Raw genomic sequence first — 14,650 nt, 5'->3', positions numbered from 1 at the left:
TTGATGCATGTCATCGATCCCAATTGCGTGGATCGATGCTCATTATATTAATCATTGGATTGTCTGGTCCAGACTCGATTATTTACAGACCGCTGTCATATAGCTTGAATATTGCTGAGTGCGGCGTTAAACAACAAACCAACCAACCAACCCTGTACAACATGAGAGAAAGAGTTGTTAATGTATTCGTGAATAATATTCATATGTTTGTTCAGAGACAAGATGGATCGAGAGACATACCCATGGGTAGATATACAGAAAGAAGAAACGAGTCAATGAAAACAAATGATCAAGTAAATAAACAGTTTTACATGTATTACTGATATTCCGGTAAATGATATTTACTTAAAGAGTAAAATAGATAAGAATATTTATATTAATGATACTATATTATATTACAAATATGTTAGGTAATTGTATAATAAAAGTGCATTAAGATACTTTCTTAAATAAAGGGTGAACGAATTAATAAGAAGAGTGAATGAATAAAAATTGTCATATAAACATATGCATCGACATAAAACGATACTTATTACTGATATTCGATAACAAAGAGATTTAGGGTCGCAGAGTAAAATATAAACGAATACTTATATTATTGATATTTCTTATAGTTAGGTAAATATATTATGGAACCTATTTTAATAAAGGGTAAACGAATTAATAGGAGGAATTAATAAAAATGATCAAAAATAAAACAAAACAAATGGCTTTGTTAAACAATATGCATAGCCACACTAAGATTCATGATGAGATAAATCGACATAGTTATAAGGGTGGACAAATAAAACTGTTACAAGAAAGGGAGAGGGTAAATGTATAAATTGATCTCACAAATAGAGACCTGAATCAATAAAAAACAATATCAAATAAACCAAGTATGAATTCATATGAAACGATTCTAATAGTCACACCTATTGTAACGATAATATTAAGCACCGCAGAATAAAAGCTGCCTTTATGTTGTTTGTATGAGGAACCCGCGTATATCAGGTTCACTGAGTAACCTCTTGCGGACGTGACTGAACACAGGTGGGAGCTAAAGCTAAATACTGTGTCGCAATCTACAGGTGAAAACTTTAAAGTTGTTCCTAAATTTAGTTACATATCCGACTATTCTGGAAAGTCCAATACCAACCTCCTTATCACGGATCTGTCCACGCCTTCCTGGTACGTCAACAGTACACGTCAATGCCATTCATGTGCCTCATCCGGTTTGGAAAAGCTATAAAATGGACAAACGTTAAGCTTCGGAACACAACGGGCATCGAATCACTGAAAGCTGGTATATAGTTTTAGTTCGGTGATATATTTTTGACATTGCAAGAAAATTGCAATTTGAATTCCTTTCAGATTGAGATTTTATTTTTTCATGAAATGAAGTTTTTCGTTTTGTTTTGCGTATTGACTCTATTTAATTTAGCGAATGCTCGAATGCGCGAGTACTGCATTGGCGCTGTTGAAATTAACTGGAACTATGCGCCCAATGGAAACATGGTGAATAACAACAGGTAGGTATTTTTCGAATGTAAAATATTTAATATTTAATACATGTTCTGTCGCTTGTACCTAAGGATATTATTTTTTAATTGTCCTTGTTTTGTTGCTTTCGAACTTTATTGTGTTGCTAGATTTACATATAACATGCTGGACAAAAGAAAAAACACAATCGGGTTTAACGGTGGCAAAAAATTAACGAACAAAAAATGGTTATTTTATCGCGATGATTTGATACGGGTTTTATAGTTCTGTTTTGAACAGTTAGTAGTGCTTCGGTGACTGTTTCAAGCTTAGTAACGTTTTATTATGTTTGTAATATTTGGGTAAAAGGCGACTAACGGGATCGGGTGGTCAGGCTTGGTCAGGCTTGGTTGATGCATGTCATCGATCCCAAGTGCGTGGATCGATGCTCATGATATCAATCACTGGATTTGCTGGTCCAGACTCGATTATTTACAGACCGCCGCCATAAAGCTGGAATATTGCTGAGTGCGGCGCTAAACAACAAACCAACAATGTAATATGTTGGTAAAATCCAATTTTCAAGTGTATATTTTCTTCTGCTCGGCAGTTTATATTACCGAATAAAACGTGGAAAATTAAATTATTGTTTTTTCTCTCAAGGCAGATATTTGATTTGTGTAATCCCTCGTTGAACTTGCACATCGTGTCATGTGTATCGTGTGTTCTCAGAAACTTTCCTTAAAGAGGGGAATCCTTTTTTTCAGTTCAAAATTTATTGAACGTAGTGTATACAAAACCTACATTATGAAGTATTGACGTTGGTCGTAAGCTTGAACACCCCCTTTGCAGATAATTTGTTTGTTTGTTGTTTAACGCTGCACTAAGCATTATTCCAGCCATATGACGGCGGTCTGTAAATACAATACAATATCGACCGTCGTAACGTGGCCGAGTGAGTCTACTATTTAACTCCTATTAGCAATCAATTAGGTATAAGGAAATCTGACCTCCCACAAACCCGAAATCTTCCTTCATGTTTCACGTTATCCCGAGAATGAGCAGTCACGTGACCTGTAGACATTGAGGATTAAGTAACCACAGACAAGGTATATTACATGTGGAAAACTGAGTATTTAATTGATTTCTGAACTGTATGATCACTTTTATTGTCAACTGCTCTCTTTCATGATCACACGCTGTGGAATATCTAACAACTGTAAACAGTGCCGTTATTAAACTTGTATTCACTGAGGGAGGTGCATCATTCCCTATTCTACCATGACATTACTCCGTCGGGATTCCAGGTTTGAATCCTCAGCGAGGGGAGTAAATGGTCAGGGGTCCAGGTTTGGTGGCTTGGTTGGTGATGTGTAAATGTAACCCGATTGAGTGGATCGGTGAGGATTCCGGGTAAACGAATATAGGTGCCAACAAACTATGCTTGTCTATGCCATCAGTATGATGGCGGTATTTAAATAATCGAGTCTCGACCAGCGATCCAGTGATTGACATCATGAGCATCGACCCACGCATTTGGGATGACATGCATCAACCGAGTCAGCGAGCCTGATCACCCGATCCCTTTAGTCGCCTCTTACATGCATAGTCGCCTTTTACGGCAAGCATGGGTTGCTGAAGACCTATTCTACCATGGAACCTTTTGGGATATACCTGGTATATACCAGTATCAAATCTATTTATTCTTTTTCCCAGTGATTTTGACACGTATCTCAAGCCGGGACAGGACCGTATAGGAAGTGTGTATAGGAAAATAGTATATCGGGAATTCACGGATGGGAGTTTCACGAAGCAGCGTCCCCATGCAGCAAGTCTGGGATACGTTGGCCCAATCCTGAGGGCCGAGGTTGGAGACACTATCAAAGTCTACTTCAAGAATATGGCGATGACTGCAGGGCGAAATTTTAGTGTCCATCCACACGGAGTCCAGTACAACAAAGATGCCGAAGGTTAGTTTTATTGTTGAAGCTATGATCGTTTTCCTTGTCACAGAGATGATGTTTTTTTCAGATGTAGTAGTATGTTGTCATTGATGTAGTGATGGCAGTGCTGCCTTGTTTGTTTCTTTGTATATCCCCGCTGTCATCAATATTGCGGTTACCTCACGGCTTATGGAAAGTAATTTGGTGTGGACTGGAAAATCCAGTGGTTGATAGTATGAGCAACGTCTCTCGGTGTCAGGGTTCGGTGACACGCAACGAGTCTGACCACCGGATCCAATTAAGTTGCCACTCGAAAGCAATGGAATACTGCATACTTAGTCTAACCAGGGTCTCAGCGGGAGAGTAAGCCAAGTGGTTATATATCTTAAAAACTTATTATGGTGATAATGATGATGATAAATACCAATACTACTAATTATGATTATTATACAGATTAAAATGAATAAATGGAGCAAGGAGAGTTTGGGTGATCCTGGCACAGTCAGGCATTATTATTATTATTATTATTTTTATGTTTGTGTTTTGTTAATTTGTTTTTGTCATTTTAAGGTGCACTTTACGTGGACGCGACGACAGGTTCAGACAAGGCCGATGACGGTGTAGCTCCCGGGGAGACGTTCACATATGTCTGGCGGGTGACGTCCAACTTCGCCCCAACAAGCGACGACTCGCGGTGTCTGGCCTGGGCCTATCACTCCCACGTGTTCCCGGTCCAGGATGTAGACAGCGGATTGGTCGGCGTTCTCATGACCTGCAAGAAAGGTGAGTACGCATGATCGCAGCAACAGAGTCTTATATAACGCCACCAAAAACAGTGTTTCATTTACATATTATGGAGAATGAGCTTACTGTTTTGGGGAAGGCTGACACTGCCTGACACATGCATATGTCTGGATATTGGGAAACGAACACACGATCAGCTGACCCTGGCACTACTAAGGGGCAAAACTCTTTACAAAATCTTTACCCAAACTCATGCAAAAGGGTTTAATACTCATATTGCTGCAGTTCTACTTCATCAATATCAAATGATATACAAAATATTGTATAATTATTAACTACACTTCTCTAATTTGAATTATTCCAGGCTCATAATTATTAACAGTATTTATATTCATCCCCAATTCCTGCCTAATCTAGCATGTATCACGGGGTTTCAACATATATATGAATTTACGTATGTTTGTCTCGGGATTTCAACATACATGTATATACCATAACAAATAGTCGGTCCCCAGCGGCTTTAACGTCTCTTGTTAAACACTAGACGCTGGACAAAACGTCAGTATATGTCTTTATATATTAAAGGAACGCTTCGTTTTGGCAACACACGCCGTGACATTGACAAAGAATTTGTGCTGTACATGGACCAGACGAACGAAGGACAGAGTTGGCTCCTCTCCCAAAACCTTGACAAATGTGGCAATCCTTCCGCATGCTTGTCCCTCAGCAACAATAACGATGGCTCCTTCCAAACGTCCAACTTGCTGTTCCACGTTAACGGCTATATGTACGGAAACCTGCCTGGCCTCGATGTGAGACAGCGTGATGACGTCGTCTTCCACTTCCTCTCACTGAACACCGGGATTCAGAGTGCCCACTTCAGCGGACAAGTCCTGACGTTCAGAAACCACAGGTACGTGGTATGACTAAAAAATGATGGAAGTCGATAAGATAAGACTAAAGACTATATTCTACTGTCTATTCAATACCAGTCTTGGACTAAACGTTGTGTTTCGTGCCTTGTGATAGACCCAGACACTGTGGTCAAGCTCCGTGACTTGACTGGTGCATGTCATCGTATCCCACTTGCGTAGGTTGATGCTCATAATATCAATCACTGGATTGACTGGTCCAGTCTCGATTATTTACAGAACGCCGTTATATAGCTGGAATAGTGCTGAGTGCGGCGTTAAACAAACAAACAAACAAACAAACAAACATTACATAAGACTTTAAAAAAGTGTTTCTCTCTCTGCGGCACCAATCAACAAACAAACGAACTTAGACACTGTCTATATGTTAGCTGTGGATTATTAACAGCTCCAATTTATATACATCTTAAAGATTGCGTGAGCAAACAAAGTGCTGTAGCAACATTTACAAAAATTGATCAAATTGTCAATGTGCTCGAGCAAACTGCCCTTAAGGTGGTTTCAGGAAGCTACCAAAACGAAAACGGTAAGGGGTGAGAATTCCCCATCCAGTGACAAAGCTTTCCTTTAGATATATTCTAAGGTTTAGTCTTTCTCTTGTGACGTGTTGATCTGATTCTGACGAGGTTCAGTTCCATACCGTAGTATTATGAGTAAAACCCAGAATATTGGCCTTACATTGACCATCTGTACTCATAATTACCTATGTTCTGGGTCTGCTACAGAGTGGACACGGTCACCTTCTACCCAGCTACGTTTGTATCAGCTCGTATGACGCCCATCAACACAGGCACGTGGCTGCTGTCCAGTAGGATCGCCGAGGCATTCGACGGTAGGTGGAATTCTTGTTACAATACCTTCCTTACTGTGTCGATTCGCATCAGCCAATACTTAGATGTTAATCAAGGAAAAAATGTGGAAATATGGATTTTATCCCCCAGTAAATAAATGTTATAAATTAAGGGGCGGTGAGGTAGCCTTGTGGTCAAAGCATTCGATCGTCATGACGAAGTCTCGGGTTCGATTCCCCACATGGGTACAATGTGTGAAGCCAATTTCTGGTGTCCGCAGTGATATTGCTGGAATATTGCTCAAAGCGGCGTAAAACCATACTCACTCACTAACTATAAGGTTAGACTATAAGATAGGTATGAACACACAGGAAGAAAAGGTCCGTAGGTTTACAAACGTTCGACTGGTTCGAATCCTTACTATTTCTAGTGTCCCCCGATGTGTGATCTCCGCCGTTATAATGCTGGAATACTGTGGTGTGAAACCATTTTGAATCATTCACTTTCTGAAGATAGTTTACAATGTACGTGTATTTTAACATGTCAGTCGCTTCGACATATACGTAAGGACGTTTGCAATTGTTTATTTCCAATTAGAAAAAGGATATATTTCTCACTATCCTCAGGTGGCATGCACGCATTCCTGAATGTCAACCCTCGCAGAGGCTGGCGTGGGAAGAGACATGTTAGTTTGTTCGAATCCCCGAGGCTTCCATGGGGCTACGGCAGATCCAGGAACAGGAAATACTATCTTGCTGCGGAGCTCATCGAGTGGGATTATGGTCCTTCCGGTAAAGATTTGTTCAATGGAGGAAATCTCACTGATGATTCTGTAGGGTAAGCACTTTCATGTTATTAACGTCAAGAAGAGAACATGTTTTTAACACACGTATAATGACGGCCTAAAAGGTGTCTGCACTCAACGGTTTGTCACCAAATTTAAGTCTGGGTCTTGATCTTGTAATTCGTGACATGAAACTGAGGCATTTCTCTGCTCAGTTTTTCTAATATTAACCACACGATGGATATGCATCATAAATAAGTTGAGTGTATGATATAGTATTTAACGGATATTGGCATTTTACCTTGGCCTAGCTATATCCCTCCCTAAAATCACATATATTTCAAGTTTGAATGTTCAATGTTTCAGCACCGCGAGCCAGTATTTTACCCGAGGACCAGACCGCATAGGGGGAGTGTATCAGAAAGCTGTGTATGTGGAATATACTGATGATAGTTTCCGGACGAAGAAACAACGGGAGGATAACGAGAAACACTTGGGATTCATGGGACCTGTCATTGCAGCCGAGGAAGGGGAGACAATCGAGATCGTGTTCCGCAATAACGCCGATAGGCAGTACTCAGTATATCCACACGGCGTTATGTTTACAAAAGAAAATGAAGGTTTCCTTTACAAAAACCCCAAGAGTAAGTATAGAGCTTTTGTCGCTAAAACATCCGACATTGTTCAAGCAGTTTTAATTTGCATCATTCAAAATCAGTGTCCATGTTGTTCAACGCGTAGTTCATTGTATAGAGTTGCGTCCCTTAGTTGCTAAGATCCGTTGCTCTTTGGTTTAGTGGTGGCCGGTCACAACCATGCCTTGCTCGTAAGTTTCATCGAAGCGGTACCATCTACAAACCGTGCTATTCGAACTTTGCTCCAACTTAAAGTGAACACGCCACGAGCTTACACAGATGTGATCCCAAGTTATATATTTATTCGCTAAATAATACCTAAAAACGTACTTGAATTATATAACCCGATTGTCCGAGAAACAAAAGGCATTGTGTATTCAAAAGAGACATCGCCACACATTGGACAAAAACTAACTAAAATATCGCTGAAATGATGCGGCGTGAAACAAAATTCACTTTCTCACGTCGGAATCTGTATAACAATACGGTATACATTTTACATGTTTTCGTTTCAGGCAATCAGACGACGGGGAAAGTAGCACAGCCAGGGGAGACAATCACCTACAAGTTCCGGGTCCCCCAGATTATGGGACCTACACGAGATGACCTCGAGTGTTTGACGCACACGTATCACTCCGCGGTTGACCCAATCAGAGACGTGCACTCAGGCCTCCTTGGTCCTCTCCTCGTCTGCAATAGAGGCCAACTTAAAAAACAATCGGTGAGCCGGTTACTGACATTTTCATACCAGACCACTAATTTCTTCATATTTCTATCAACATAATTTCTTTACTAACTGAGACTGACATAACATATTGAAACAAATCCTTTTACAACTGGCCGTATATACTTTTTATCCAAATTGAGTAAATTGTTGTTGCCCAACGGGCACCAGAAAACATGATGGGTGACATGTACTGCAAATGTCTTTTGGGAAAGGGAGGGTAGTCAGTTGGTTGAAGCTTGATGAGTCAACAAGGAGACCATGTTCCATTCCCCCCAAAATTACAATTATATGTAAAACCCATGGTCATTCTTGGTGCCCGCGAAGTGATATGGTTGTGAGTGTTGCTAAAAACGGTTCAGAACCACACCTGCTCACTCACAAACGCCTTTTCCTTTCAGTCTGGGTTCTTGTTCAGAAGGAGACGACCCACCTGGTTCAGTCGTCTGACCCACCTGTACCTTTTGTTCATGACAGTGGACGAGAACAGGTCATGGTATATTGACCACAACATCCAGACCTTCACAACGGACCCAGCGTCCGTCAACAAGGATGACCCTGCCTTCTTCGGCTCAAACCGAAAACATGGTAGGTGACAAAAAGCAGTGTCAGTCCTCGTAGAGCTGTAATCGACGAATGAGTGTTTAAAATGATATATGACATACTAGTTCGGTCTAATGTCTAAACCAGACGACAGTTGTGGTATAGGTAGTAGTAGCTGCATGTTCCCGAGGCAAGAGAGTTAACTGACTTTAAAAGTCCAGTTTCCTGCCTTGCCGAGCTAGCTATAGGCTGGTATTGTGGACTAACGAGTCTATGCATAGTCCAATCAAAATCTCGCAACGAAATCGAATCGAAATCCGGTTCGTAAACTGTCGGTCGATTGCAGGATTTGCAAAGCATGTGCCCCGCCAACTCGTTGTCTACAGATATTTTCCAAACTTTTTCACGTTTTTAATCAAGGTGCTCGCGTGATTTGATGCGCGATGTAAGACCCGTTTTATCACAATATAGACCTTGATTATCGATCAGATCGTCTTGTCTGGGCGGCGCCATTTTGTTCGAAACAAATGCAAGTGATTGAATCGGATTGGTCCACAGGAGAAACTCAGAAGGGACATAACTCATAGCATCCACTGGTGGCGCCAAGATCGAGCCCAGGAATTCCAGCCTATTTCGGCAAGGGTGGAAACTGGTCTTTATAGTCAGTTAACTCTCTTGCGTCGGGAAGATGTAGTTACTGTTGTAAAAATGCATTATTTTCGACATATTGATTCCATTACACACAAGTAAATATTTGTATATATCTATTGATATGAACGGTTATCGTTTACCTGTGCCATCGTTGAATATGTTTGATAATTTTATGTATCAGAAGGACGTTAATTTGTCAGAGCAGAGATGTATATATGTTGTTCATGTGTGGAAGTCATAAATAAAAAAATCTATCGTGATACTAGGAAAGTTGTGTTCGATTTATGCCTATTGCATATTCCTTTCTTCATGACAGCCATCAATGGGCGAATGTTTGGCAACCTGGAGGGTCTGGAGATGTGCCAGGGGAATGAAGTTGCCTGGCACATCATCGGCTTTGGGGGATGGTTTGACATGCACGGGGTGAACTTCAACGGACAAACGCTGGATTATCTGGGGACAAAAGTGGAGGGCAAAGAAATCATCCCTGGCTCAGCGGTTACTCTGTTGTCAACACCGGATAAAGTTGGTCAGTGGCTCGTTTGTCAGTGTCAGTCACGGGTTTATTGGGAGCTGGTTATATTAACAATGTGATATACTTAACTAAGTTGTCATCCCAATTAAAAGATTGCAAATTCCAACAAAGTTCATGTGATATCATTTTAAAAAATAATTACGTAATGAAAAATTACAGCAATGAGACCATCTCCAATAATGTAGTGCTAAACCAAAAGAGTGCGCCTGATGAAAGCCGAGAGGCCGAAAGCTTGGGACCTTGTATATTTATGTATTTATTTGTATTCCCCTATGGTAAGGAACACGAAAGAAAATCGATAATTACTGTATCAATCAAGTCTAGAAGATTGGTCCATGCCATTGACATGAATTTATATGCCTGGAATCATAAGGCACACCATTCAAATACAGATTCATTTGTTGATATATTTGGCAATATTGATGAAAATAAGACTTGATGAGATTATCATGTCATATCCTCTCAGAATCAACATGGTTGCAGCCAGTTGCGTTTGTTACAAGCAAATATATTTCAGCAATGTTTGACCCTGTTATATCTCATTCCTAGGTAAATGGGCACTTGTATGCCGGACTAACTTCCATTTGAAGACAGGGATGGTTGCTCTGTATGACGTCAAATCGTGTGGGGCCCAGCAGAAGCCTTTCGTAGGCAGCAAAACTCGGAAGTACTTCATTGCTGCAGAGGAGGTAGACTGGGACTACGCTCCGATCCTGCGAGATCTCGTGACAGGGGAGAACTTGACAGATCCTTCTTTGTAAGTGTAACTGAAACCATATGATTAGTTTAAACATATTTTTTTTAATGGGTTGGGAATATCTATAATATGTACATATATATTAGAATTTATCACTGGAATCATATTGTATTTGAAATGTGCATCTTTTATCTTTAGAAATATGCACCTATATTGCGATATAAAAGATGTTGATCTACTGTTCACGATTAAAATCTAATCATCATACCCCAACGGCGTGGTACGTTGCTCATGATATCAATCACTGATTTGCCTGGTCCAGACTCGATTATTTACAGGACAACGTTGTATATCTTGAATATTGTTTGAGTGAGGTGTAAATTCTTACCTGCCTTGGATTAGAAGTGTTTCACTGTACACACACAAGCACAAGCAAGCTGTGTGATTTAACGTCCGCTTCTAGAACCGTCTCCCAAATGCTTTTCACTTATTTTTCAGGCCAGGAAACTTGTTCGTCAAGGAAGATGACTTTTTCATTGGTAGTACCTACAAGAAGGCTGTTTATCGGGAGTACACAGATGCAACATTTAATACTTGCAAAACCCGCACAACCAATCAGGAACACCTGGGGGTTCTCGGACCCGTCATCAGAGGTGAGGTCGGGGATGTCATAGAGGTAGTTTTCAAAAATAAGGCCACCAGACCGTACTCTATTCATCCTCAGGGGGTCCGGTACGACAAGGCCAATGAGGGATCGCTTTACAACGACGGAACCAGTCAGAAAGGTGACGACGGAGTACTTCCGGGTCAAACATTCACCTACCGTTGGGAGGTGCCCAGTAGAGCCGGTCCTGGAAAAAATGACCCTGACTGTATATCCTGGATGTATTTTTCGTCCGTGGACTCTGTCAAGGACATGAACAGCGGTTTGGTTGGTCCGTTGATCATCTGCAGCACCGGGACTCTGGATTACGATGATACAAGACGCGACGTTGATCGAGAATTCGCCATCCTCTTCTTTGTGTTTGATGAGAACGACAGCTGGTATCTCCAAGACAATGTCAACAGATTCGCACCGCAAAGAACGGATCTTGGTGATGCTGAGTTCCGAGCAAGCAATTCCATGAATTCCATCAACGGTCGTATCTATGGTAACCTGGATGGTCTGGTCATGGATGAAGGGGACTGTGTTGACTGGTTTATTCTTGGACTTGGATCAACATTTGACTATCATCCCGTTCATTTCCACGGACAGACGTTCCTGTTTAGAACGGACAAAGTTCACAGAGGTGACGTTATTGAGGTATTCCCGTCGACGACACAGGTGGTGACGATGCTGACGGACAACCCCGGCACGTGGATCCTGCATTGTCACTTCAGTGAGCATGTGAAGAGCGGCATGGAAGTAACGTACACCGTTCGCCCATCGCCACAGTACGCCGGTAGTTACACAGCGTGAGTGAGTTGGGCTTAGCGCCGCATTTTGTCGTGTCTATTTAATGGGGGAGGAAAGTCCGAAGAGACAATTAATGTGGCGCCGGATTTGGCATCCCATAATATTTCTTACCATGTGATGTTTACATGAAGTGCTAGTTTAGCTGTGAACTAAAAAATCGTTTTCATCATGTTATCAAGTGTCCCATACGACAGTATTCATAATTTAATGTTCTTTCATGAGCATAAAAGTGTATGCGTTTTCAGTATCTCTCAAATGCGGGCAAATGGTCTTTGTTGAGCATGTTAGAATAACGAAACCCATTACATTTATTGAGAGAAAAGTAAGTGAGTGAGTTTCAAGCCGTAGTATTATGGTATTACATCATCACTGTGGTTTTCAGAATCTCTCAAATATGGGCAAATGGTCTTTGTTGAGCGTGTAAGAATTTCGAAATCCTTTAATTTATTAGAGAAAAGTGAGTGAGTGAGTTTCAAGCCGTAGTTTAGTGGTATTTCATCATCACTGTGGTTTTCAGAATCTCTGAAAAATGGGCTAAAGGGTCTTTGTTGAGCGTGTAAGAATTACAAAATCCTTTAATTTATTAGAGAAAAGTGAGTGAGTGAGTGAGTTTCAAGCCGTAGTTTAGTGGTATTACATCATCACTGTTGTTTGATATTTCATTAAAGACAGGTTGTAGAAGATCTTAATATATGTACATTGGTTCCCAGTATAATAGAATCACAAGACGATTGAATGGAAAACATCTTCAAGTTACAAGTCAGCTTCTATCATTTTCTCATGAGCTTTCATTTTAAATTTTGAAGATTATGTTGTCAACAGTTTTATTACATAAATCATGCTTACTTACTGTTGAGATAAAAAAAACCTCGATCTCCCATAATCAGATTTTGATAAATTTTATGATTATTATTTCATACGTATTTCTTTATGAAATGGACGATTTAATCGAATTTTATATATTATTATTGGTGTGATTGCTTGTCAAGTGTCGTGAATATACATATCCGTATTTTGCAATATTTTCGATTTGTGTAATATTTATATGATCGAAGAAAATTCTGTGATAATGTTGCATATAGATATTTCTTTGTTACGAATGTGTCATAATATATGTCATGTAGTTTATTATATGTCTCATTCCAAATGTGTTTACAAGATATCAGATACACTGATATCTTTTTCTCATAATATTTTATTTTAACGTTTTTTGCAATAAAGAATATTTCCTAGTATGTTGATGGTTGTTATTGAATGAGGTGAACATTTATTGCATTCGCAAACTTAAGCAAGGGGAAACGAAGTTTGCTGCTATGTTTGATGGTGCCTGAAAATGAAACAAGAAATGGTTATTCAATGGTGATGTACTTGATACAAGTATCGTAGTTGTTGTTTTTACCTAACGTATGCAGTGATTCGGAGAGTGTTTTCAGCCAAGCAAGTAAACGTTTGTACTTGTTTTGGTCAAATACAAGTTTCAAGTGTATACTTTCTTTTGCCCGGCAAGATAACTACGATTTTGTCCCGGCGATATCACGAATGGATTAGAGCAACAGAGCCTGAGGGTATAAATACTCTGACGTTCTCCAATCCAGATGAGAAGCGCATGGGTGCGCATCCATCCCTCTACATTCCAACCCTGTGTGAGCATTCTAAGCATTCATAGATTTGGAAGATTTATCGGTGAATTTTATTATCATTAACGTATTGGAACTCTTCAACAATATAGTTTATAGATATAGTTTTGCTCTTTCTACCAAGATTCCAAAGAGCATCATACGACTCTTGCTTAGAAGTTGTTTGATCAAGGTTACAACATTCAAGGCATCACTAAAGCTTTCAAAACGTTTTATGGTGTGGGGGGCATTTCCAAATTTGACACATCAGTGACAAAAATTACGTCCGATGCAATTCCCTAGTTTAACATATACCATTTGTTTCAGGTGAACAATTGACTTGCCTTTTGATATGTTTGTGACACGGGTGCCACCGGTGGGGCAGGATACGCTCACCTTTTAGCGAACACCTGGTATCATCACTATTTGATAGTGATTCATAAACACATGCTTATGATGAAGTCGAAATCGAACAATCGACTCTGCTTTTAGCAGATATTTCTTATGAATATGAGAAGGGTTTTGTCGCTTTTGTATTTATAGAATATAATACAACGGGTATTTCAAACCGAGCGACGTGTATACACGTGTATGAGTGTGTACTGGTCCGGTCTATTGTTGGTTTTATATATAGTGCTATCCAACTGGGATACCATGCGCAGTGTAACATGATACCCCTCTCAGACACAGTACATTGACTCAGGGCCGACCATGCCAGTCCTTGTTTTACCCCTTAAAGACGAAACAACAAGAACTATTTGTAACTAGTCTGTCTCACAGTCCCTGAACCTTATTATTTTTCCTTCTCCAAAACCATTTCTGAAATACAAAATCCCCAAATGAAACATGTCTTGATTAATCTCCTGGCTCACTGGGGCTCCTCTTCAATTTAAATGGAGTTATTTGTTTCCTTCCAAATTATATATTTTCAGGGACTAAACGTTATTCTATCGTTTATCGTATTTTGTTTTAAGGCAGTAAACCCTCTGCTCTGCGGTAAGACGCTCTATCCACTAGACCACGCAGGCGGACCTTAGTCTGTGATGAAATACGAGATCACTGCGTGAGACTCGACAGCGTGATGTATGTGGATATGCTAGAATATGTTGGAATATTGAAATATAGCAAACCAAAATAC

The 14,650-nt window shown here is 40.2% G+C and overlaps 1 protein-coding gene across 1 annotated transcript; it reads left to right on the top strand.

Moving 5' to 3' along the window:
• Positions 1-1,274: 1,274 nt before the first annotated feature.
• Positions 1,275-13,059, top strand: LOC125378242 (hephaestin-like protein). Its single transcript, XM_048393523.1, has 12 exons — positions 1,275-1,511; positions 3,178-3,431; positions 3,975-4,187; positions 4,734-5,061; positions 5,806-5,912; positions 6,498-6,708; positions 7,022-7,299; positions 7,806-8,011; positions 8,416-8,602; positions 9,525-9,737; positions 10,293-10,500; positions 10,939-13,059. Exons 1-12 carry the CDS (start codon positions 1,378-1,380, stop codon positions 11,897-11,899), a joined length of 3,300 nt encoding a protein of 1,099 aa, XP_048249480.1. The 5' UTR covers positions 1,275-1,377; the 3' UTR covers positions 11,900-13,059.
• The last annotated feature ends 1,591 nt before the right edge of the window (positions 13,060-14,650 follow it).

The sequence above is a fragment of the Haliotis rufescens genome, unplaced genomic scaffold, assembly GCF_023055435.1.
Source record: "Haliotis rufescens isolate VD_foot unplaced genomic scaffold, xgHalRufe1.0.p SCAF_12, whole genome shotgun sequence".
NCBI classification, from domain to species: Eukaryota; Metazoa; Mollusca; class Gastropoda; order Lepetellida; family Haliotidae; genus Haliotis; species Haliotis rufescens.
Note: the sequence above shows the minus strand (reverse complement) of the source record. Positions and strands in the feature narration are given on the sequence as shown.

Bases quoted from the DNA above. Each gene is read 5' to 3' on its own strand.
- LOC125378242 (XM_048393523.1), top strand. From the start codon at position 1,378: ATGAAGTTTTTCGTTTTGTTTTGCGTATTGACTCTATTTAATTTAGCG. The intron at 6,709-7,021 runs GTAAGCACTTTC...TCAATGTTTCAG, and splicing joins CTCACTGATGATTCTGTAGG to CACCGCGAGCCAGTATTTTA. The intron at 7,300-7,805 runs GTAAGTATAGAG...TTTTCGTTTCAG, and splicing joins CCTTTACAAAAACCCCAAGA to GCAATCAGACGACGGGGAAA.